This window comes from Salvelinus fontinalis, chromosome 1 (assembly GCF_029448725.1).
Source record: "Salvelinus fontinalis isolate EN_2023a chromosome 1, ASM2944872v1, whole genome shotgun sequence".
NCBI lineage: Eukaryota > Metazoa > Chordata > Actinopteri > Salmoniformes > Salmonidae > Salvelinus > Salvelinus fontinalis.
Genome location: NC_074665.1, coordinates 32,887,109 through 32,912,078, shown reverse-complemented (window position 1 = coordinate 32,912,078; position 24,970 = coordinate 32,887,109). Strand labels below are relative to the sequence as shown.

General features: G+C 46.1%; 1 protein-coding gene and 1 long non-coding RNA gene across 7 annotated transcripts in view; one reads left to right on the top strand and one right to left on the bottom strand.

Moving 5' to 3' along the window:
- LOC129853227 (cytoplasmic polyadenylation element-binding protein 3-like) overlaps positions 1 to 24,970 on the top strand; it is a 78,838-nt gene that overhangs the window by 52,190 nt on the left and 1,678 nt on the right. For 4 of the 6 annotated variants that reach the window (XM_055919072.1, XM_055919033.1, XM_055919051.1 and 1 more), the window contains exons 5-10: positions 2,481 to 2,504; positions 3,945 to 4,112; positions 5,184 to 5,273; positions 21,972 to 22,090; positions 22,327 to 22,441; positions 22,885 to 23,066. In XM_055919072.1, coding sequence (XP_055775047.1) covers positions 2,481 to 2,504; positions 3,945 to 4,112; positions 5,184 to 5,273; positions 21,972 to 22,090; positions 22,327 to 22,441; positions 22,885 to 23,066 — 698 coding nt within the window. The remainder of the gene's footprint in view (positions 1 to 2,480; positions 2,505 to 3,944; positions 4,113 to 5,183; positions 5,274 to 21,971; positions 22,091 to 22,326; positions 22,442 to 22,884; positions 23,067 to 24,970) is intronic. The other 2 variants (XM_055919061.1, XM_055919081.1) reach the window with 1 other exon arrangement.
- Positions 14,467 to 18,467, bottom strand: LOC129853299 (uncharacterized). The gene is made up of 2 exons (XR_008759109.1): positions 18,192 to 18,467; positions 14,467 to 17,261 (listed from the first exon to the last, which is right to left on the bottom strand). It is a non-coding gene; the product is annotated as an uncharacterized LOC129853299 (long non-coding RNA).

Here is a 24,970-nt window from a genome sequence, read left to right as displayed (position 1 = left end):
GCTCGAGGTGAGGCCGTCAGCAAGAGTTTTTCAATTTTCCGTCTCCGAGAGAGAGAAAAAATCCTCATATTTCAGAAATGTCAGGAAATCAATTTCTCTCCCTCTGTCCAGTTTTTAGACAGTGAGTTGTCAAAAGGCTCTTTCTTTCAGCCTTGCCAATTTAATTGACAGGAGAGAGGACTGGGGTGTCCATGGTGACTGGTGGAGCTCAGCTCAAGACATCTGGGAGTGTTAGTCGAGTCCTGGGTCATGTTCATTGGGCACCAATCGAGAGAAAACAGACTGAAACAGGGAGTGGACTACCTCTAACCCAGTGTGATTTGAATCAGGTGTAGGGCTAAGGCAAAAACTAAACGCTTTTCCATTACAAAACATTTTCGTGTTGTGTGGCCTTATGAACACAACCCTGGCTCTCCTAACTTGCCTGGTTGGGGATGCCAGCGGGGAAGCGGTAAGAAAAGAGCGGAGAAGAGGATGAATGGAAAGGGAGAAGATATCCAGCAAGGCTCATAGTAACTCGTTTTACTGCTGTCACAGCTTGATAACACTGTGCCGTCTTGAAGAGAAAACAACTTGTTCTTTTCATCATCAGTCCTTTGGGGAACACGTTTCAAATCGACGTTAAACTGCTCTTCTGGAGGGTTTAACTTAGTCTCAGATCTGCACGGAGCTCTGGCATCTGTCAGAGTTGGCGCCCGCTGCTGTAGTCTGCCGTGTTTAGACAGCAAGGCTTTAGATGTGAAGAAAGCGGGTTAACGCTCATCTTCTCTTCATTTCTCGCCATTGTTTTGCCCGGACTACAGAGACTGGGTCTCCAAACGATTTCTACATCTACCCACTGCTTTCCTGGCTTAGGATGAAGGATGAGAAGTAAGACACCCAACATGGATTTATGGATAAAGGAGGGCAGGTCTGTGAATAGTTCAGGGAGCTAGCAGGCGTTTTCCGGTACCGCTCCTCCCCAGGAGATATTCCCCGTCCTTCCTTCTAAGTCTCCTCTCTGAGACTCTTATTTTTGAGTCTGTGCCTACCCCTGCCATTCCCTCCCTCTCGTCCTCCTCCTCGTCTTGTTCTCCCTCACCAGGGTGACGGACACAGACACAGTTCCCCAACACCGCTTACTAGTCTACACTAGATCAGTGGGTTCCACTCTTCCACCTTCTTCCCCTTGTTGCTAGGCGCCTTTGTCTCTCCCAAGGCCCGTACACAGTGGAAGAATAATGCGGAGAACATCGGTCGGAACAACTCTGCTCTGTGGTGAGAAGAGACCGAGTTTTAATGAAAACCCAGTGAGAGAAGAGGTTTGGATGCAGTGTTTCTGTCAAGAGCAAGGGAGGGGGGTCACACAATGGCACCGTCACAATGGACACCCCCATATTTTTTTTTAGGAGAAGACTTTGTTCTCCGTGACATTTGACTGTGAGAAAGTCTGTTTAGGGATGCATTACTCCCCCCCCCCCCCCCCCCCCCCCACACACACACACCCACACTGTCTACTGGCATTAATGTTATAGACTCTTAATACCTCCGTCTGCCTTGTTTGCCTTCCGTTGGCTTTTTTTCTCAGGCACAACAAGGCTCCTATTCAGGCGTGTTGGGTGCATTTTTAAAGAAGGTTACGAAATGTCACATGTGAAAACACACACACACACACCAAACAACAACACATTTGTTTCGTTTTTTCACGTTAGTGCTTTGCTACCGTATTTCCTGAGCTCTAGCTAATCCTCCATAGGTTTATTGTGAGAGCTCACGCACACGCTAACTAATGAAATGGAGAGAAAGGGCACAACGTCTTATCGCTGCCTGCTGTACCTTTGGGCCTGTTCACTAGATTGTGATCTCCCAGCCAACCCTATCACATGGTAGGGCAGTCCTCCTCTCGCTCTTTTCCTGTCTGGACTCTGAGACTCAGGCTGTCACCTCCCATGGTTCCATCCAGGGCAGCTGTGAGTGGAAATTTCCCCACTGGATAAAGACTAATCTTTCACCAGTTCATGGTAATGACTAACGACACCTGTCTAATGTCTCTGCGTGCCGCTATATCGGTCACATTCATGAATATTCACGCTGGGGAGAAATTAGAGCAAAACGTGAGCTAGGTAGTAGTCCGTGTTTATTGCCTGAGATTTTAACCTGGGTTATAGGGTCTTGTTATTGCAGGTGACTATTTCAGAGTAGTTAGGCCTATTATAACCTCGCCCATCATCCTCTAGTCTAGTCTAGCCCGGCTCAGGTACAGTAGGTGCAGCAGGTTTCCTGTGGGATACTGCCAGCCAACCCATAATGACTCCTTGTCTACCTCCATCGCTGATGATTTAGGTGTGGCTGTCTGCGTCTGTGGTGTCACTGTTGCCTTGGTGATGTTCTGCCTGGTTGTCTTCCCACGAAACCCATGTCTCTGTCTCTCTCCCTCTCCTTTCCATACCCCTCTGTCTCTTTCTCCCCCCCCCCCTTCCTCTTCCGCTGTTCACAAGCAGCCAGGAGCTATGGCCGCAGAAGAGGTAACGTGTGGAGTTCTACTCTGTTTCTGCTTGCCGAAATGAACGGGAGGCACGAGCGCAATTGCTTGGCTCTCTCTCTCCGTACGGGCGTCTCTCTCGCCAAGGCTACCGGGTTCTAGTGGAATGTCACATAATCTGCCTCCATCTGTGCCGTGATTGGATGAAATCCTATTCATTTGTACACTTTTTTTTTTATTATTTTCTTTTTTTAACGTCATTACATTTAATTAAGTCGAGGAGAGGCGGATCATTTAGTACCGTGAACTTTTTTTTCTTCTCCATTTTGCTTTACTGCAACTTTGTTTTCTCTTTAATATTCTGAGTCATTGTGCTACTCCTGTATATCGCTATAGGCAACTGTATTGGCTGCTGCTTGTGGATTATTCATGAATTCTCAAGTATAGACCCTCCATATATTATGGACAGTTCCGGAGCAAGTCCATTTGGATTTGGGCCAAAATGTTTTAGTCTAGACCATAAAAACATTGAGAAAGTACAGTGACTCAAACTGTTTATGTCCTGAATGGCTGAAATAGATACTGCGGACATACTCTTCTCTGATTTTTGGAGTGTTCAACTAATTCATACATTTTACTCAGCGAGGAACCCCGGTAACATATGCAACGGTGTTGCAATGCTTGTATTTTTTGTGTGTGTGTATAAGAATTGTAGTACTTTCTAAGTCTGGCTGTTGGCAGTACATTCGTCCACATGTAGACGGAGCTTATGACTCGGCGATCCGCAAATCGGCGGTTATCATCTTCAAGTCAGTACAGCTAATAAAGGGGGAGTCCTCTATCGCCACATACCATTGTTGTGCACTTACATAGAAAGAGACTATAGGCTTGTTGTACCTGTTAGCATGGTAAAGACAACTCTATTTAAAGTAGCCAACGCATATCCGAGGCTTTAGACATTGCCTGCAGCACCACTCAGTCAGTACCATGGAATTAAAACAGAAACAAATAGCAAAATAATATGATCTCTATGGTCGGTACACAGTCCTCTATGTGCTCACATTTGTAATAGGTAATCAACTGCTGTGGCAAATGCCCTGCATCCCTCCTGCACCCTCCACCCCTTGTTCCTATGGCCCGCAGGAACAAGGGTCCATCTGGTGTAAGAAGGCTATGAAGGCCCTGTGTTGGTTTGTAATTGGACTGAACTGGATGGGCTCGAGGGTGGAGGAGGGGGGCGGGCCCACAATGGTTTGAAGATTTAGAACTCATGAAGAAGCATGACGGTGCTTTGACCTTCCTCTCTAAGGAGGCTATTGTTACCGGTTTTAATAACACGTTTCTCTCCCTTTCTCTCCATGTCCTCCCTGTCTTCTCCTCTTCCGTTCTGTGCCCTTCTATTTTCCCTCTTTCTTCTGCCTGTTACTCTTGCTTGTCCTCTCTCTCTCTCTCTTTCTCCCCCCTCCCACCTCTCTCTTTCCAGGTCGCTCTTCACTCTTTCCGTTCGAGGACGGTTTCCTGGACGACGGGCACGGTGACCCCTCTCTGACCCCGGGGTTGAACTCGCCCACGCGCTGTCAAAACGGAGAGAGGATGGAGCGCTACTCCAGGAAGGTGTTCGTCGGAGGCCTCCCCCCTGACATAGATGAAGGTGCGGACGGGTGGCAGTGGCACTAGCCTGTGTCCCAGATCTGTTTTGGGTTGTCCCTGTGGTCAGTGTTTGTCATGTCAATGACCATGGAAGTTGGCTAGACCGCACAAGCAGATCTTCACTTTACTGTGCAATCACTATATATCCTCATAGAACGTCCATCAGCTGCATGGCACGTTACTCAGATTAGTGCAAGTAGGGGTTTTGCACTGGCTAGTTTTTCTGGATCTATGTCAAGTAATGCAAGGGGAAAAAATGGCACAGCAGCCATTTTGGGAGGGGGTATGTATGACCACATGTAGATGTGGGTCTACAGCCAGATGTGGGTTTACAGCCAGATGTGGGTCTGCAGATGCTGGTAGCCCTTCTGGCTCAGTGGGCTAAAGGGCTGGTTCTGTGTCTGTAGGAGGCCTCTATCTGTCATGAAGCTGGTTTCTCTGGGACTGTGGACTGACTGCTTATGTTCTGTGGGTTTGAGGCAGTGAGCTGGCAGTCAGTCTGGCAGCAGATGTGAGAGTGTGTTATCCCACAAAGTGTGAATAGGGCCTGACTGCGTAGTTAGGACTATGGGAATCTGGAATGGTGACACTGCTCACTGTGGCTTTCATGAGACACGCACGCACACACACGCGCGCGCAAACACACACGCAAACACACACAGAACACACGCAAACACACACAGGACACAAAACTTGCACAAAACACACACTAGTATACATACAGACACATACTAGTACACACATAGAACACAACACACACACAGAGTTGGTGAACAGTGCGTGCCCATGACCTCTTGGAATATTTATGCGTTTCCACAGTACAATGACCCTAGTGAGAACAGACACTGTCTGGCCCGGAGTGTGAACACGTGTTTAATGCAGTAGACTAGTGGACAGCATTTTGGACAACAAGCAAAAATATGTTATTTTCCTGAGTTTGATGGCATACAGTGAGAGTAGACACCTTTTTGTTGTTGTTGTCGGCGGCCTGCTCGTAGACAAGCGGTTTCCATGGCGAAGTGCTTTATGACTGCGTTGACATGTTGTTTTCATTCATCTTTTTGTTCTGTAGACGAGATCACCAACAGCTTCCGTCGCTATGGACACCTGGTGGTGGATTGGCCCCACAAAGCCGAGAGCAAGTCCTACTTTCCACCTAAAGGTAAGACCAGCTTCGTCACACCAGTCTGTAGAATAACAGACCTCAGTCCACAGTCACAGGTGTTATTGTTCAGTCACTGTCTCAGGGAGATCATGCTGCGCTGCTAAGGCAAAGGTTGCTTGCGAAGGGTTACGTTACCCAGAATTCCAGGGTGTCTCGAGGCATCTGTTTATTAATATGGCGCCCTACTGCTATCTCAGGGATAGAAACACACACACACACACACACACACACACACACACACACACACACACACACACACACACACACACACACACACACACACACACACACACACACACACACACACAGCCCCACTCTGGTCTCGAACCACAGGCTCCTGAAGGGCCAAGAGCACAGTGTTTTTCTGTTTAATACCTGGAGAGTGCAAAGGCTTTCTCCTGGCCCCCCACCCTCTTCGGTTTCATTTGGACAGGTGACCATAGCGGAGAAGGCCCTTCCTTTCAGGCCCTGTGCCTGTATCACATCACTCCGCTGGCCCATCACAGACACTTCTCTGTGTCATATTAGGGAAACTATTAAAGCAGAAATAGCTGACATTCCTCAGGCCGATGGTAATATGCTGCAGCTGTGAAAACTGCCCGTTTCTTCCCTCTCGCATTTTCAATTTCCCATTTTTTGGGGGATGATCGACTTTTATTTTCAATAGTCCTCGGCTCTCTATTCCAAAGCTCAGGAGGGTGAAAAATGCAGCATCCTTTTAGGGGAATGAGTTACGCTTGAGGGCCGTCGGATTCCTTGTAAGGGAGGGAGGGAAGACTTGGTTAGCCACAAGGAAACCCCCACCTCGTGTTGTACTCGCCCATGTGTATTGATGTTGTAATGTAGCATTGGGCCACGTACGTTTTGAAAACATGGATGCCATGTGAGAATGGCTGAAATCCCTTGTTTACACTGTCTTCCTAATTATGCGGTTTGAACTCTGCACGTTGTAGTGGTTGAAAGAGTTAGTGGCAAAGTTCTTAGCAGGAGATGTGTGAGTATCTGCACGTGTGCTTCTGTGCGTGTGCGCGTGTGTGTATCCTATCCTTTCATGCGCTGTAACGGGTGCTTCGCAGATGTGCTATTCCCATCAAGTGGTCATCAATCTCTCCCCGTATTAAAAGTGGTTCCAAGCTGACCTAATGGAAGATGCTAGTCACTTTGTTCCGTCTTGTGCCACATTAAAAAGAGCAGTTATGTGTCTCTGTACAACTATGAAACTCTTCTTTTTGGTTTAGGAGATGAGGATAACTCATGTTGTGGCTCCCAGGCCACGGCAGTGTCTATCTACAAGCTGAACTGGGATCAGTTGCAAGCCCGGGGCCAGATAGGTAGTTATCCCTGATGGACAGGCCTGAGGTCCATTCACGGGCCACTGCACTGTTCCTATACTTTCTAGTACGTGTCCCATGTCGGGCTTAGTCCCATTCTCTCAGCCTGCCTGTCTGTCTGTCTGTCGGCCGGATGATGTCACTGACCGATGCGGTTGCCATGGCGGCGGTGCTGCTCACACTTGCTCATTGAGCCCTGCAGTCCCAGGCGTCACCATTGGCGACGAGCTCCAAACTCTACTGAAGTTATTTCTGTCTGCTCCGCACGGAGTTAGAGATGAGCCAGGAAGGGGAGGGGGCTCCTTTGGGGTTTAAAGTGGCTGCTTTTAGGATAATGTGTCTGTGTCAGAGCCTGGATGCTGGGAGCTTATCCATGTTACGGGGGGGGGGCGAGGTGCGTATAGGCTGGCTTAGGAGGACAGGGGTCTGACAGACACAGGCCACTCTAATGATGCCACCGGAGCCCCATTGGCAGTGCCCTCGTCCCTACGGTGGGTTTAACTCTCTTTACTCATGGTACAGAGAAGATGTGTGGGGGATGATCGAGGACGCATCGAGTGATTCTTCCCAAATTGAGATGATTAGTGAAGCTTCGTTTCACCTCCTCTGGTCTCAGCTGCCTGTGCTCTCGTCACGCTCCCATGCCTATTTGTTTTAGGAAAGCAGATATTTGTCTTTCTCTCTCTTTCTCTCTCTTTCTCTCTCTCTCTCTCTCTCTCTCTTTCTCTCTCTCTCTCTCTCTCTCTCTCTCTCTCTCTCTCTCTCTCTCTCTCTCTCTCTCTCTCTCTCTCTCTCTTTCTCTCTCTTTCTCTCTCTTTCTCTCTCTTTCTCTCTCTCTCCTCTCTCTCTCTCTCTCTCTCTCTCTCTCTCTCTCTCTCTCTCTCTCTCTCTCTCTCTCTCTCTCTCTCTCTCTCTCTCTCGTGCTCTCTCTCTCTCTCTCTCTCTCTCTCGTGCTCTCTCTCTCGCTCTCTCAGCAGTGCATTTTATTTACTTTCAGTGGCAGAGTTCCAGCTCTTAGTGGTTGGTCTGGTTTCTCTCTCTTCTTCACCCATCTTCTCCTCCATATCTCTTCCCCTCCCTCTTTCTATCATTGGTCTGACCAATCGGAAATCCACGCTTTGAGATTATTTTGATCACGCGGACTGGGATATGTTCAGAGTAGCCTCAGAAAATAACACATATACCGATATGGTGAATGAGTTTATCAGGAAGTGCATAGGAGATGTTGTACCCACGGTGACTATTAAAACCTACCCCAACCAGAAACCGTGGATAGATGGGAGCATTGGCACAAAACTGAAAACGCGAACCACCGCATTTAACCAGGGCAAGAAGACTGGGAATATGTAAGAATACAAACAGTGTAGTTATTCCCACCGCAATTAAGCAGGTTAAACGTCAGTATAGGGACAAAGTTGAGTCCCAGTTCAACGGCTCAGACACGAGACGTATGTGGCAGGGTCTACAGACAATCACGGATTATAAAAGGAAATCACCTCCACCCTAGTTGTTACCCTAGATCCACTCCAATTTGCTTGCCGCCCCAATAGGTCCACAGACGATGCAATCGCCACCACACTGCCCTGTCCCTTCTGGACAAGAGGCATATCTATGTAAGAATGCTGTTCATTGACTATAGCTCTGCATTCAACACCATATTACCCTCCAAGCTCATCATCGAGCTCGAGGCCCTGGGTCTGAACCCTGCCCTGTGCGACTGGGTCCTGGACTTCTTGACGGGTTGCCCCCAGGTGGTGAAGGTAGGAAACAACACCTCTTCGCTGATCCTCAACACTGGGGCCCCATAAGGGTGCGTGCTCAGCCCCCTCCTGTACTCCCTGTTCACTCATGACTGCGTGGCCATGCACGCCTCCAACTCAATCATCAAGTTTGCAGTCGACACAACTGTAATAGGCTTGATTACCAACAACGATGAGACAGCCTACAGGGAGGAGGTGAGGGCTCTGGGAGTGTGGTGCCAGGAAAATAACCTCTCACTCAACGTCAACAAAACCAAGGATCTGATCGTGGACTTCAGGAAACAGCAGATGGTGCACCCCCCATCCACATTGATGGGACCGCAGTGGAGAATGTTGAAAGCTTCAAGTTCTTCGGCGTACACATCGCTGGCAAACTGAAATGGTGCACCCACACAGACGGTGTGGTGAAGAAGGCGCAACAGCGCCTCTTCAACCTCAGGAGGCTGAAGGAATTTGGCTTAACACCTAAATTGTGCATCTGTAAAAGTTGAGGGTTTGAGAGCATCCTGTCGGGCTGTATCATCGCCTGCTACGGCACCCCCCACAACCGCAACGCTCTCCAGAGGGTGGTGCAGTCTCCCCAACGCATTACCAAGGGCAAACTTCCCGCCCTCCTGGACACCTACAGCACCCGATGTCACAGGAAGGCCAAAACGATCATCAAGGACATCAACCACCCGAGCCACTGCCTGTTCACACCGTTATCATCCAGAAGGCGAGGTCAGTACAGGTGCATCAAAGCTGAGACAGAAGCTGTTTTTCAGTCTCTCGATCTCAAGGCCATCAGACTGTTAAACAGCCATCATGAGCACATCAGAGGCAGCTGCCTATAGCCATAGAATAGGAATCACTGGCCACTTTTAGAAATGGATCACTAGACACTTTAATAATGTTTCCGTTTCTAGCATTACTCATCTCAATATGTATAAACTGCGCTCCACACCATTCTACGGTATCTTAGTCACTTTTAAATTGTGCTCATATTGCATCGCCCGTTTTGGATGTATATACTGTATTGTAAGTCTATGCTTCACCACTGACTGTTAAACAGCCATCACTAGCACATCAGAGGCTGCTGCCTATAGCCATAGATTAGGAATCACTGGCCACTCTAAGGAAATTAAACACTAGCCACTTTAATAAACTGTACTCTATACTATTCTACGGTATCTTAGTCACTTTAATTGTGTGTAAATATTGCGTCACCCATCTCATATGTGTATATACTGTATTCTATACTATGCCACTGTATCTTAGTCCAATGCCGCTCTGACATATGTATTCTTAATCGATTCCTTACTTAGATATACTTGTATTTTGGGTATATGTTGTGAAACTGTTAGATATTACTTGTTAGGTATTACTGCACTGTCGAAGCTAGAAGCTCAAGCGTTTCGCTCACCCACAACAACACCCACAATAACATATGCGAAACACGTGTATGTGACCAATACATTTGATTTGATTTAGGATATAGACTCAGTGGCCAGTTTATTCGGTACACCACCGCCACCAGCCTGTACCGTTGACACCAGGCACGATGGTGCCATGGACTCATGCTGCTTACACCAGATCCTGACGCAACAGGAACCGGGATTCGTCGGACCAGGCAATGTTTTTTTCACTCCTCAGTTGTCCAGTGTTGGTGATCACGTGCCCACTAGAGCTCTGCTTCTTCTTGCTTTTCTGCTGATTGGTTTGCAACCCAGTGTGGTCTGCTGCAATAGCCTATCCGTGACAAGGACTGGCGAGTTGTGTGTTCCCGAGATGCCGTTCTGAACACCACTGTCGTACTGCGCCGTTATTTGCCTGGTTGTGGCCCGCCTGTTAGCTTGCGCGATTCTTGCTATTCTCCTTTGACCTCTCATCAACGAGCTGTTTTCGACCCACAGGACTGCCACTGACTGGATGTTTTTTGTTTGTCGCACCATTCTCTGTAAACCCTAGAAACTGTCGTGCGTGAAAAGCCCAGGAGGCCGGCCTTTCTGAGATATTGGAACCGGCGTGCCTGGCACCGACGAGCATACCACACTGTCGCTTAGGTCATTTGTTTTACCCATTCTAACATTCAATCGAACAGTAACTGAATGACTCGATGTCTGCCTGTATTATAGAGCGAGCCACGGCCACGTGACTCACGGTCTGTAGGAGCTAACCATTTTCATAAATGGGGTGGTGACAGTCTATATACCCCTTGCACATTTCTTTACATTTTGCTGCCTTAGAATTTTTATCTAAAAATGGATTAGGGGAAGTGTACTTATTAAGCCCCCCCAAATCTAAGTTTAGACATTTCTAACATATAAAATCATAGATTATTCACTCGAAGTTTTGACCACATTTAAAAAAATATATATATTTTTATAACAAATAAATATTTGATAAAACGTGAAAAGTACTGAATGTACTTAATGTACCCTTTTAAGCCCATAGGTGTTCCAAATAAGTCCCCCTCTTAAATAATACATTTTTATTCATTTCCAAATGTCCAAAACCTACAAACTGACATTTCTTATGTAAAATTGTATTATATGAATCACCCCTGAAGTTAAACTGATCATTACTATTCATCATGAAAGTAGCACTCATAACATAACAAGATCTATGTGGACTTAGGCTTTTGTTCTTTGACAACCAGTACACGCCTGATTCAACTAATCATAGACTTTAATCAAGACCTTAATCAGGTGTGTTACTGCTTGGTTAGAACAAAACCCTGCACCAACACCAGCCCTCTGGATAAGAAGCTATGCACACAGACTGTAACACACACTGGCCGTCTGGATAAGAAGCCATGCACACAGACTGTAACACACACTGGCCGTCTGGATAAGAAGCCATGCACACAGACTGTAACACACACTGGCCGTCTGGATAAGAAGCCATGCACACAGACTGTAACACACACTGGCCGTCTGGATAAGAAGCCATGCACACAGACTGTAACACACACTGGCCGTCTGGATAAGAAGCCATGCACACAGACTGTAACACACACTGGCCGTCTGGATAAGAAGCCATGCACACAGACTGTAACACACACTGGCCGTCTGGATAAGAAGCCATGCACACAGACTGTAACACACACTGGCCGTCTGGATAAGAAGCCATGCACACAGACTGTAACACACACTGGCCGTCTGGATAAGAAGCCATGCACACAGACTGTAACACACACTGGCCGTCTGGATAAGAAGCCATGCACACAGACTGTAACACACACTGGCCGTCTGGATAAGAAGCCATGCACACAGACTGTAACACACACTGGCCGTCTGGATAAGAAGCCATGCACACAGACTGTAACACACACTGGCCGTCTGGATAAGAAGCCATGCACACAGACTGTAACACACACTGGCCGTCTGGATAAGAAGCCATGCACACAGACTGTAACACACACTGGCCGTCTGGATAAGAAGCCATGCACACAGACTGTAACACACACTGGCCGTCTGGATAAGAAGCCATGCACACAGACTGTAGCACACACTGGCCGTCTGGATAAGAAGCCATGCACACAGACTGTAACACACACTGGCCGTCTGGATAAGAAGCCATGCACACAGACTGTAACACACACTGGCCGTCTGGATAAGAAGCCATGCACACAGACTGTAACACACACTGGCCGTCTGGATAAGAAGCCATGCACACAGACTGTAGCACACACAACTTTCAATGAATTATCTGAAAGGTGATTCACATTTGCTGTACTGCTATTCTTGTTAATTATTTAAACTCGTCTTCCTAAAGCCTATCTGAAGACCATTTCAAATCTCCCTCTCTACTGTATTACGAAGGTACAAGCGGTGGACAAAAAAACTGAATCACCTTGATGAATGAAAGAAAACAATATGACAATCCCCCCCCCCCCCCCCAAAAGTGCATGAGAAGTCGCCCAATAGTCATCCTCTTGCCCCTCATTTGTTGTCATTTTTGTTTACCCAATTGTATGAGAAATATTATTTCTCGCCTATATAAAAGTAAAGTTCCAAAGATATCCAAAACCGTATCGCAAGTGTGGCGCATTTGCGTTTCGACAGAGCGTCAGGGATACACAAGAACATTGGGATTGGAGGTCAGTTCACAGGGAGCCAGCTGTGGTCCGTACAATCATCACCCTGACATCCCTCAACCCTGATATTATTCTTCCGTCTCTGCATCAACGACTACCTGTCCACTCCAAAGGACTTGAGGTTTCTAAATGTTCCTAATAGTTTCCAGTCTTGGTATGGGCACAATGGCTAGATGTATACGTTTTTTTTAATCAACTTAAATCTGAACAAAAGACAAACTTATGCTCATGTTCATTGAATATTGGGATATCAACACACCATCCCTATGTGTTTCATTGCAAACTGGGCTTAATTGGAACAACAGTGATTTTATAGTTTTAAAAAAAAGACAGAATAGGAAAGCCTACTCCATAAAATATTGGGGAAAAAATGGTTTGGGGTGTAAATATTTGTAAATACTTGAGTGTCCAAAACATTATGAGCATCTTGTCATTCCATGATGAGACTGACCAGGTGATTTCAGGTGAAAGCTATTGATTTTACTTGTTAAATACACTTCTATCAATGTAGATGAAGGGGAGGAGACAGGTTTAAAGAAGGATTTTTAAGCCTTGAGACAATTGAGACATGGATTGTGTATGTGTGCCATTCAGAGGGTGAATGGGCGAGACAAAAGATTTAAGTGCCTTTGAACAGGGTATGGTAGAAGGTGCCAGGCGCACCAGTTTGTGTCTGCAATGCTGCTGGTTTTTTCACGCTCAACAGTTTCCTGTGTGTATCAAGAATGGTCCGCCAACCAAAGGACATCCAGCCAACTTGACACAACTGTGGGAAGCATTGGAATCAACATGGGCCAGCATCCCTGTGGAACGCTTTCGACACCTTGTAGAGTCCATGCCCTGATGAAATGAGGCTGTTCTGACGGAAAAGGGGGGAGTGCAACTCAATATTAGGAAAGTGTTCTTAAAGTTTTGTACACTGTGTAGACTACGATATTATGCTAAGTTAGTTTTGATCAAATGTAATAATATTTATTTAGTGCCGTATTCTGTATAGATGATACGTTTTGTGTTACTGTACCCTTTAACCCTCGTACCTGTATACAGGTTGAAAATGGCCGATTTGGGCACTGATAAACATCTAAATTGGAACACAGTGGCTGTACAGTATCATGCTATACATGACGTCAGAGCTCTGGCTCCTCGCTTCACAGCGCCGTATGGGTTTCGGCTGACAGCCGTTCTGAACTTGAGCACCGCACACAACAAGAAGTTGCCCCCATCCTTCCCACTAATTTGGGCATCTTTTGGAAATGTTTTGTCTGAGTGAGGGAAATGCTGCAAATGAAGAGGACTTCTATGTAGTTTGAAAGAGGAGTCGTTGAGAATGAATAATCAATGCCGCTTTGATGTCATATAAGCAAGCCAAACACCTGTGAGTCCAATTGTGCATAAAACGTATGTAATGTACCGTGTCAACGTTTATGATCGCTTTGTTTTGATGTACAGTTACAAGATGACACGGCGTTGGGGTTTTTCTGAACAAGATGAGCCTGTTTGTCTATTGTGAAGAAAATGTACCCCGGCACATGCACCTGAATGCACTCAGGACTCCTTTCTATGTGTCGCTAAAGTTATGATCCGTTTTCCTATATTGCATATTATGGAAGCTTAACACTGTAATATCATCTTTTATAACTTAGCTGGTCATGTCGACTGAACGGGCTTTCAAATGATGCCCACCTGACTCGGATTGTGATTTATACTGGGCCGTTTTGGGATTGCGTAAACAAGTCATCGTGTGAGGGTGAGGATGCAGGGTTGTGTTCCAAACAGAACTACAAGTGTGCTTGCTCTAGTTCCTCAACGGCATCGCGAGGACAGCTCAACAAAGCACCTTATAGTTGATGACTCTTTGAGTCATTAAAGTGCATTGAAATGACTTAGGAACTGTGCACACTTTGGAGAGGTGTGTGGCCACTTGGAGAGACCTGTTAGTCCTCTCACTCAAAACCTTGTCTTTTTTTTTTACTTGTGTTGCACCTGTCCCACTTTTTCCAGGAATATTCTTATTGTGTTACTGGATGTGTCCAGAGTATTTTCAGATTTAATTATCAACAAATGTGGCTAAAAGTACACAAAATGTAAAATTCACATAAAATCAACAGTGTAATGTTTGGATTCAGTCTTGTCAGGTGAACTGTTATGACCTCACCTTTTGGTCTAATAATTTTCTCATAACCTCAAAACTGTACCCTTTCAATTTCTACCATGATTATGCCTATTATTTTCATAAAATAAACATTTGACTTAAGCTCTCTCCGTATAGGCCAGTTCCCACCTAAGTGTAAAGGGTTAAGCCCAGCTGAGGAAAAATGTCGAATTTTTCAAAAATGGCAACTATGTATACAAATGCAAGGTTCATTTAACAGTATGCATTTAAAAAATGTATGCTGTGAATCCCTGAAATCTCTTGTTCTAGTTCACCAAGTTATGTTGCCACTGTGTGACTTTGACATGCAGGCATGACTGCTAGCGTGTGCTTATACAGTGCCTTCAGAAAGTATTCATACTCTTTGACTTTATTCCACATGTTGTTGTTCCAGCCTGAATTCAATATGGATTAAATAGATTTTCCCCCTCCATCTACACACAATACCCCATAATGACAAAATGAGAACATGTGTGTAGATTTAAATAAAATGTTATTATTGAAAATTAAATGCATAAATATTTGATTTACAGAAGTATTCACACCCCTGAGTCAATACATGTTAGAATCACCTTTGTCAGCGATTACAGCTGTAAATCTTTCTGGGTAATTCTTTTAGAGCTTTCCACACCTGGATTGTGCAACATTTGCCCATTTGATTATTTCCTCAATTCTTTAAGCTCAGTCAAATTGGTTGTTGATCATTGCTAGACAACTATTTTCAGGTCTTGCCATAGATTTTCAAGTAGATTTAAGTCAAAACATTCACTGTCTTCTTGGTAAGCAGCTCCAGTGTAGATTTGGCCTTGTGTTTTAGGTTATTGTCCTGTTGAAAGGTGAATTAATCTCCAAGTATCTGGTGGAAAGCAGACTAAACCAGGTTTTCCTCTAGGATTTTGCCTGTGCTTAGCTCCATTCTGTTATTTTTTTTATCCTGGAAAAACTCCCCAGGCCTTAACAATTACAAGCATAACATGATGCAGCCACCACTGTGCTTGAAAATATGGAGAGTGGTACTCAGTAATGTGTGGTATTGGATTTGCCCCAAACTTAACACTTTGTAGTCAGGACAAAAAGCGAATTGCTTTGCCACATTTTTTGCAATATTACTTTAGTCCCTTGTTGCAAACATGATGCATGTTTTGGAATATTTTTTATTCTCTCTGGGCTTCCTTTTCACTCTGTCAATTAGGTTTGTATAGGGGAGTAGCTACAATGTTGTTGATCCATCCTCTGTTTTCTCCTGTCACAGCCATTAAACTCCATAACTGTTTTAAAGTCACCATTGGCCTCACGGTGAAATCCCTCTACTGGCAACTGAGTTAGGAAGGACGCCTGTATCTTTGTACTGACTGGGTGTATTACACCATCCAAAGCGTAATTAATAACTTCACCATGCTCAAAGAGATGTTCAATGTCTGCTTTTTTACGTTTTTTACCCATTGACCAATAGATGCCCTTCTTTGCGAGGTATTGGAAAACCTCCCTGGTTGAATCTGCTCGACTGAGGGACCTTACAGTTAATTGTATGTGTGGGGTCATTAAAAAACGTTAAAGAACTTATTAAGCAAATGTTTACTTCTGAACTTATTTAGGATTGCCATAACGTAGGGATGAATACATATTGACTTAAGACATTTCATCTTTTCATTTTTAATTCATTTTTAGTTTTTTTCTAAAACAGAATTCCACTTTATGGGATATTGTGTGTAGGCGAGTGACAATTTTTGGGGCATTTTAATCTCAGGCTGTAACACAAAATAAATTTGGGGAAAAGGGGTGTGAATACTTTCTGAAGTATTCACACAATATCTTAATTTTACATAAAATATGAACACTTATCTTTTTTTACCTTTTATCTAACTAGTTCAGAACAAATTCTTATTTTCAATGACGGCAGTGGGTTAACTGCCTTGTTCAGGGGCAGGCCGACAGTTTTTTTTACCTTGTCACCACGGGGATTCAAACTTGCAACCTTTCGGTTAATAGTCCAACGCTCTAACCACTAGGCTACCTGCCGCCCCATCTGAGAAGGTGCACTTTTTTGTTGTTATTCAACATGTTTTTCAAGAAGAAACAGTTCAACTTTTCTTTCACTTTCAAAACGTGGAATAGGTTGTGTAGATTGGTAGGGAAAAATCTAATTTAGTCCCTTTTTTAGGTAGAAGGCAACTGTGAAGATCGCAAGGGTTGTTGTAGACTTTCGCTAGGCAGTGTTAGGGCAGCTTGGCTTCTCTTCGTTTCTCTTCTCCATGTCCTTCCCCCTTCTTTCTGTTTTTAGGATATACTGTATAGCAGCGCAGCTTGGCTGTATGTTTCAGACATGGTCAGTTGAGACAATTGAGACCGCTTCCAGACTGGGAAGAGACTGCTTTCTATGTGAGGATTTTGATGATGAGCTGTGAGGGAGCTTTGCCAGAGTTTGCTCGCCACCCTTCACAGATGGGACTCGCTGATTTTATTCTCTACTAGTCCTGGGCCCATATCCATCAAGGTTCTCAGAGTAGGTCCTGCTCCAGGATCTGTTTTGCCTTTCAGAGCGTACTAAATACGACCGCGGGGACCTGCTCCTAGATCAGAACTCTTACTCTGAGATGCTTTATGAATTCGGGACAGACCAGTCTGCAGGGTCGAGGTCCGCACCCCTCTCTTGGCGCTGTAAATCTGGAAAGAAACAAGTTCCTGAATCAGGAAACATTAGCCTTGATAAATTGTCAGCCTATTAAATCAACAGACGCATAAACTTCAACCATACTTTGAAATGAGTCTCGCCGCTTGATACTTTGTCATCATTTAAACTTTGATTGTCGGAAACTGAAATGTTGGTGGCTATTGATTTGTGAGGGAAGTTTTAGGCCGAAGTGTAGTTGGAGAGCCATAGCGGATGCTCTGTGCACGTCACTGTTTGTTAGGTAAATTGGTCGCCATTCGTACAGCGGAGTCTTGGGAAGTTTTTGAGTCAAGGTGTGAAATTGGAGTGGCTTGTTTGCGAGGTCGTGTGTAGCTGTTTGACACCGCGTTGGCCGTCGGCGAGGGAAAGAGTTGTTCGCGTCTGAGGTCATTTTGTTGGCCGTAGGACCATGAGGTAACCAGGCCTGTCGTTTATCTGTAAACAGAATTCTTTACAGTCCAGACCTCTGCCTGGCCGTATGTTTTCCTTGACTCCCTTGGCGCAGTCGGGAGCTCCGCAGTAAAGCTTTCTAAATCTCAGGCACGAGCCACTGCAGACCTGTGCTCTCCTCTCCTCCTCCTCTGGTTTACTGAGCCCCTGCACTGCGGAAGGCTCGCCTGCCTGTCTGGCCCGATTCCCCCTTCTCAACTGTGCACTTGCATACTCTCTCTCGTGGATTTATTAAGAATGGTGGAACTTCCCTCCCACCTAATGTTTACACCAATCCTGTGCTTTTAAATCCACAACGGGGTGTGTGTGACAGTACGAGTGCACATGACGGCACCCACCCTAATAGCGAAGTGTGTGTGTGTGTGCCTATTCCGCCTGTTGAATGTGATCCTAACAGTTTTGCTGAAAGGTGACAGAAGTTAATCCTATACGGTGCTTTGACTCTAACAAGGAAGTGAACACTGTGTACTCACTGTGAAAGCCAAGAACTGCCTCCTTCATTTAGCGGCTCGGCTAGGCTAGCCCCTTCCCTCAACTGTGTAACCCCTAACTCTGCCAGTCGACCGTCCAACCCACTATTTTCCTTCCCCAACGTCTCTTCCCCTATTTTTCTCCTCCATACACACACCATTCTCGCTCTCTCTGTCGCTCTCTCTATCTCTCTCTCTCTGTCTCTCTCTGTGTCGCTCCTTGTCTGTCGCTCTCTCTCTCTCGCTCTCTTTTGCACACTCTTGCTCCGGGACAGAACACGCTGTTCCTTTCCCTGACTGTGGCCTCTGGCTGTCGCTGCCGTTTCTGAAGACTGCAGCACGCAGTCTCTCTCTCTCTCTCTCTCTCTCTCTCTCTCTCTCTCTCTCTCTCTCTCTCTCAGTGCTTAACCACATGATTCCCTGACCCGATGACACCCTCTTTATTTAATGTGGGTTTTTTTTCTTTCTATTCTGAGGTTATGACGAGGCACATTGGGCACACCAGCCTGTTTCCATTATCCTGATTGTCTTAGGTTTTCCCCATGTTGGGCCCAGGAGGAGTCGGGTCTTAGTTAACCAATAGCAGAGACACACAGATGGACTAGTCATTCAGTGGTTGTGTTATGGTTGTGGCATGGGAAATGTGGTTCATTAGTCAGGATGATTTACTAAGTGAGTGTTAAGTGTGCAACCAGGCTGGACTACTGCCAGTCTGCAAATGAACCATTCCACCTGGTGGTGTGTGTACTTTGAAATGCCCACTTAACGGAGAATCATAGGCCTTGTGTCTTGTTTGCAATCCTTTTCCTTAGATGTCTGTCTTCAAATAATGTTTCACAACGTATTGACACGTCTTGTGATGCCTGAAGTTCCACCTCCTGTGTTTCTGTCCCCTGCGATGAAATCGGTTAGGGGACTGTGGATCGGTTTCCGTCCGTTTATACGTTAGTCACACGATATCTCAAGACAGCACCGGCCCGATTTTGACAAAACTTGGGTGAATGGTGTCATAAAGATCCGGCATTTACAAAATGACACTGATTGGCCCAAGGCGGGAGCTGTAGTAATTAACTGAAATGTGTGAGTTACACTAGGGAGGAAGAGGCAAAGCGAGAGTGATAACTGGGCACAAAATCTGTAGGTGGCGTTTTTCGGGATTTTTTTTGTATAGATGTCAATGAGAGAGTGTCGAGTTTGGTTAATTTGGTTAACAAATAATGAAATGGCTTATTTGCTACGTGTGGCTTATTTCATAGAATATAAGTTTCGTAGTGCTTAGTTTGTTACTAGTGTACTGATAAGTAAGACGTGACATCCCGGCAACTCTGAGAAAAAAAACACTTTATATCAGAGTTGTGCCTGTTGTTCACACTCGTATCTGCCTTCTCATTGGCTAGAATGGTCTCACCTGATCTTGCCTCCTTCGGACTGCCTTCCAGTATGAGAATCAGTCTCTTTAGCTAACATTCCACTCTTTGCCACTTCCAACGAGTCTTTTGGCCCATGACAGGAAGTGGATTAGTTAGAGATTGGTACCCAGGCTAACTGGCTTCCATTTTGGAAGACATTTTTTTATTTTTTTATTTTTTATTTTTTTATTATTATTTTTATTTTTTTACCTTTATTTAACTAGGCAAGTCAGTTAAGAACAAATTCTTATTTTCAATGACGGCCTAGGAACAGTGGGTTAACTGCCTGTTCAGGGGCAGAACGACAGATTTGTACCTTGTCAGCTCGGGGATTTGAACTTGCAACCTTCCGGTTACTAGTCCAACGCTCTAACCACTAGGCTACCCTGCCGCCCCATTTGAATTGTTAGTGGCCACTTGAGTATCTGGTCAATTTAATGGGTCACACACGATAACGGAAACTTATTAGTTTCACGGGATATCTCAATTGGCCCAAGCGGGGGCGCTGCATCACTCGTGGGGGACGACATGTTTACTGTTGACTTGTTTTTAGTCCTCCTGATGTACTGAAAACGGCCTTGTGCTGACATATAGCACCATTGAATTCTGGGGCCTCCTGTTTTGCTCGTGGCGAGTGTGATGCACACGGACTCATCTGTTGTGACGCAGGCAGACGGGGCCAGGGACAGAGAAGGGGGTACTACCCTGGGAGGGACATGTTGTCACTGACGTGTGCGAGACATCAGAGGCACTAAGTCCCCTTTTGAAGGGCCTGGTTGTGCTGGAGAGGTGGACACCGAGTGCTGGTTGTGACCTCACTGAAGGACCCTAGACACACACGTTCCACTCAGGTGTGTGTGATGATGATGACTAAGCACTAACGGGGCTCAGTGAGAAAGGCTAGAGGACTGGGGAGTGGAAATGCTTGATGTAGCCCTCGTGGTGACATATATACACTGCTCAAAAAAATAAAGGGAACACTTAAACAACACAATGTAACTCCAAGTCAATCACACTTCTGTGAAATCAAACTGTCCACTTAGGAAGCAACACTGATTGACAATAAATTTCACATGCTGTTGTGCAAATGGAATAGACAAAAGGTGGAAATTATAGGCAATTAGCAAGACACCCCCCAAAACAGGAGTGATTCTGCAGGTGGTGACCACAGACCACTTCTCAGTTCCTATGCTTCCTGGCTGATGTTTTGGTCACTTTTGAATGCTGGCGGTGCTCTCTTTCCCCCTCTTCACCCGCTGCAGCAGTCCCTTTGAGGAATGTCTGAGAGTAAAACGTGACAGTTGCACATTTCTCTGTTCCCCTAATTGCCACTCCGTTCCTCGGCCAGGCGCTCTCTGTGTCCCGCATATACGCCTAAAAAGCAGTAGCCCCTTCACAGTCAGCTGACACCAGAAATCGCACGCGGTGGCAGGCGGCGCCTCTGACAGCCTTCTGCACCATAAATGTACGTCCTGTCTGCGTGTGGGCCCGGCCTCCCTCCCTCCATCCCTTCCTCCCGCCATCCCACCACTCTGCTGCCTGCTCTGCTTTGCGGCTCAGGTTCCCACATCACGTCCCTGGTGGCTCCACAGTTTTGCTCACATGATCACGGCCCTCTAGTTAAGGATATGTCAAATCATGTGCATCAGAGGTGGAGAGGTATGCTACTTGTATGGCTCTGGTCGGTGCTGGCCTATTAGTTGCTGCAAATGTACTCTATTCCACTGAATGGAATACCCCTGTGATACTTTGCCTTGCCCACTATATATGTGTCATCATTTTCTTGTTCCGTTGTGTTTTCTCATGATCTTTTGTCCACTCTGTTCACACAATTGATACTGTATTGTTTCCATATCAAATGCTAATACCAGAAGAGTAGTGTGATATTAGGGCCATTGGACACAGCTATGCGACTGCTACTCGAGTGAAGCTAGCTGACTCCCATACTCTGTTACGGAATAAGCATGACCCTAGATAAACTTCCCAACTCTCCCTAACTGACAGAATGGCCTTGACCCTAGACCAACTCTCGCCTCTCCTCCCTTTCAGTAATAGATGATTTAACAATGCACACTGACGAGCCCTCTCCTCCCTTTCTCTCTGTATCTCTCTCTGCTGCAAAGCCAGACCTCCTCATCCCACAGGAGCAAATCTTTGAGCACGTAACTTTCCAAAATGATTTGGAGAGTATTAAGTTGATACATTTTGCACGGGGACTTTTTTTCCTTACTGAAACTGAGCAGATTTGAGCTTTTGGGCTGAAAGGTACTGTCTTCCGTGGTTCAGGTTTAGACAGTACACAGTGTACTTACTGTGAACAGGATATAATATATTTTTTCTCTAGTCTTAAAAACTCTTCTCTCTCTTCTTCCAGGCTATGCCTTCTTGCTGTTCCAAGAGGAGACCTCTGTCCAGGCCCTGATTGACGCCTGCATCGAGGAGGACGGGAAGCTTTACCTTTGTGTCTCCAGCCCCACTATCAAGGACAAACCAGTCAGTGAACGCTACAGTATTGTACTGTAATACCGTTTTCACACTACTAAGCTGAACTGAATCGAGACAAGCCGACCTGTACTGTGCCAGTCTGGTTCTACATTCACCATAGTTGCTCCAACTGGGCTTGGAAGGGAAATGACCAAGGCAGTTCGGTTCCGGTTGGGTATAAGGGTGTAAGTGTGGATTTCTCGTCAGACACATTACTTCATTAATGATGCATTTCTTTTTTCCAGGTCCAAATCCGCCCCTGGAACCTGAGTGACAGTGACTTTGTGATGGATGGCTCCCAACCGCTGGACCCCCGCAAGACTATATTTGTGGGGGGTGTGCCCCGGCCTCTACGCGCAGGTAGGGGATTGGTCAAAACGGATGTAGATCAGTGGGATAGGTTGGTGGATTCTCTGCGTAAGATCGACTGGCGTAGACCGTAGTCTCTACAGGCTGTAATCAAAAATACAGTTTTGCCAGTGAGAAAGCGATCCACGTTGTTTCCAGGCGGTTCGCTAACTGCTGGTCATGTAAAGTGTTCACACAAGGCCCTTTAGGTGGTTCAGTATTTCTGTGCTTGGGACCAACATCACTGCCTGGCTGTCTGCTATGTGACCTATGCTAGTTATATCAACAGTCAAAGACGACTACTGTAATGCACACTCTCAGGACAATGTTATTCAAGTCGCATCATTCTGCTTGTCTGGTAAAAAAATATGAATCTCCACTTTTTTCCTCAATTTTCATGAGACAAACTAGAGGCATGCAGTCATAACATTCTCTCTCTCTCTCTCGTCCTCTAGTGGAACTAGCTATGATCATGGACAGGCTGTATGGGGGTGTGTGCTATGCCGGCATTGACACTGACCCGGAGCTCAAGTACCCCAAGGGGGCGGGCCGTGTGGCCTTCTCCAATCAGCAGAGCTACATCGCCGCCATCAGCGCCCGATTTGTTCAGTTGCAGCACAACGACATTGACAAACGGGTGAGTGAGACCAAACACTGTGTTCAGGATGTCTGTCTCCGTAGCAATAGTGCTTCAGGAGTTGCCCTAGAAGTTGGATAACAGGGAGATATCTTTAGCAGATGAAGAATGACTGGGTTGTGTCCATTAGGGCACACAGCAGAAAAGGTTTTGCAACAGGGAACAAAAAGGAGTGTTTCTCATTGGACAAGTCCAGGTAGTCCCTCCCTGTTTGTCAGTTTTCTTCCGTTTGGTGCCGAATGAACACGACCCTAGTGTAACCTCCCAGTATGGCCTAGTGTAGGCGTTCTTATTTATTTATTTACCCTTTTATTTAAATAGGCAAGTCAGTTAGGAACCAATTCTTATTTACAATGACGGCCTACCCCGGCCAAACCCGGACGACGCTGGGCCAATTGTGTGCCGTCCTATGGGACTCCCAATCATGGCCGGATGTGACACAGCCTGGATTCAAACCAGGGACTGCAGTGACGCCTCTTGCACTGAGATGCGGTGCCTTAGACCGCTGCGCCATTCGGGAGCCCAATGGTGTGCTGCTGTGGATCTGAACTCTTTAACTCTCCTTAAGACCCTATACATAAGAGCTGTCAGTATATGCTGGTGTCCAACCAACAGTTCGGCGCAGCCTACAATACAGGGAGCCCCGGTTAGTTCTGTGGAATAGAGTTGGCTGTGTAATCCACCCTGGCCTTTGGCTGCTGGAGGGCTGACCGATATTTGAAGTCCCAGACGTGGGGAAGGTTTAATTATAGGACTTCCTTATACATGAATATTCACTTTAGCCGTGGCCGGGTTATTTTGAGCGAGCTAGCCCTATAGAGCATGGCCTATCGTGACCAACCAAGACTGGTCGTCTGCCAGCCCAGAGAGGCTAGTCTCAGTGGGGGCTGCTTGTTCCACACTCCCTCTATGCTGCCATAATCCAATATCCAACCCCAGTAGCTGGTTGAGCAGGCAGTGTCTTCATTCAGACTACTGCCCTGGGTTGGCTCTACTGTCTGACCCAGGGCCGTATTCACAGTGTCCAACAGTAGGAGTGCTGATCTAGGATCAGCCCCCCCCCCCCCCCTCTCTCTCCATAGCCATTATTACTTAGCACCCCTAACACGGAGGCGCTTTTTGAATATGGGCCCAGATCACTAGACCACTAGGCCTAGCTGCCACTAACGAGGCACGTAATGGCCTATAGATGAGATCGCTGCACTGCAAACCCTCATTATCAGCCATAGAGATTTGGTATGAGAGAAATCTCTTCTACAGATCCCTATATTTGGCTGAGGCCAGGGAAAGCCTGGCTGGGGGGGGGGGTACATCGTTGGAGGCTCTACCCAGAGAAGCCTCTCTGCCTTCCCTTCCAAGAAGGTTTGGTCAACCACCACCTCGTCACACCCAAGTTCTCTCAGGGTTAGTTAACGTTCGTTCTTGTGGTTGAGGCCTAAAGCCTAGTTCACTGGTGTCCATCCACCACACGTTTGTTTGCACATTTTATTTCTGTTCCGTCTGGCAACACAATCATTCCGTTAACTGTCAATGGCCTCTTGGTATTGTCTTAATGATATGTCAGAATGGTTCAATTACTGTGCCTCAGAACAGCTTCATTGTTGTACTCACTGAGGTGATACGGGTATTTATTGGCCGTATTCATTAGGGCACACCATAGCAAAACATTTTGCAACGGAAACCAAAAACAAGCGCTGTTGGACACGCTCGGGTACCCTTTTTCTGTCCGTTTCCTACCGTTTGGTGCCAAACGAAAATGAGCCTGGTTGCCAGTCTGTTTCTGGCTTTGGCCATTGCTAGTCATTGTCTTACCAGGGCTGGGGGTTTAAAGAGAACCCTTCGTTACACTGTCAGGCTGTAGTGGAGGGATCGCTGTATGTAACCAGGGCCTGCTCACACACTGC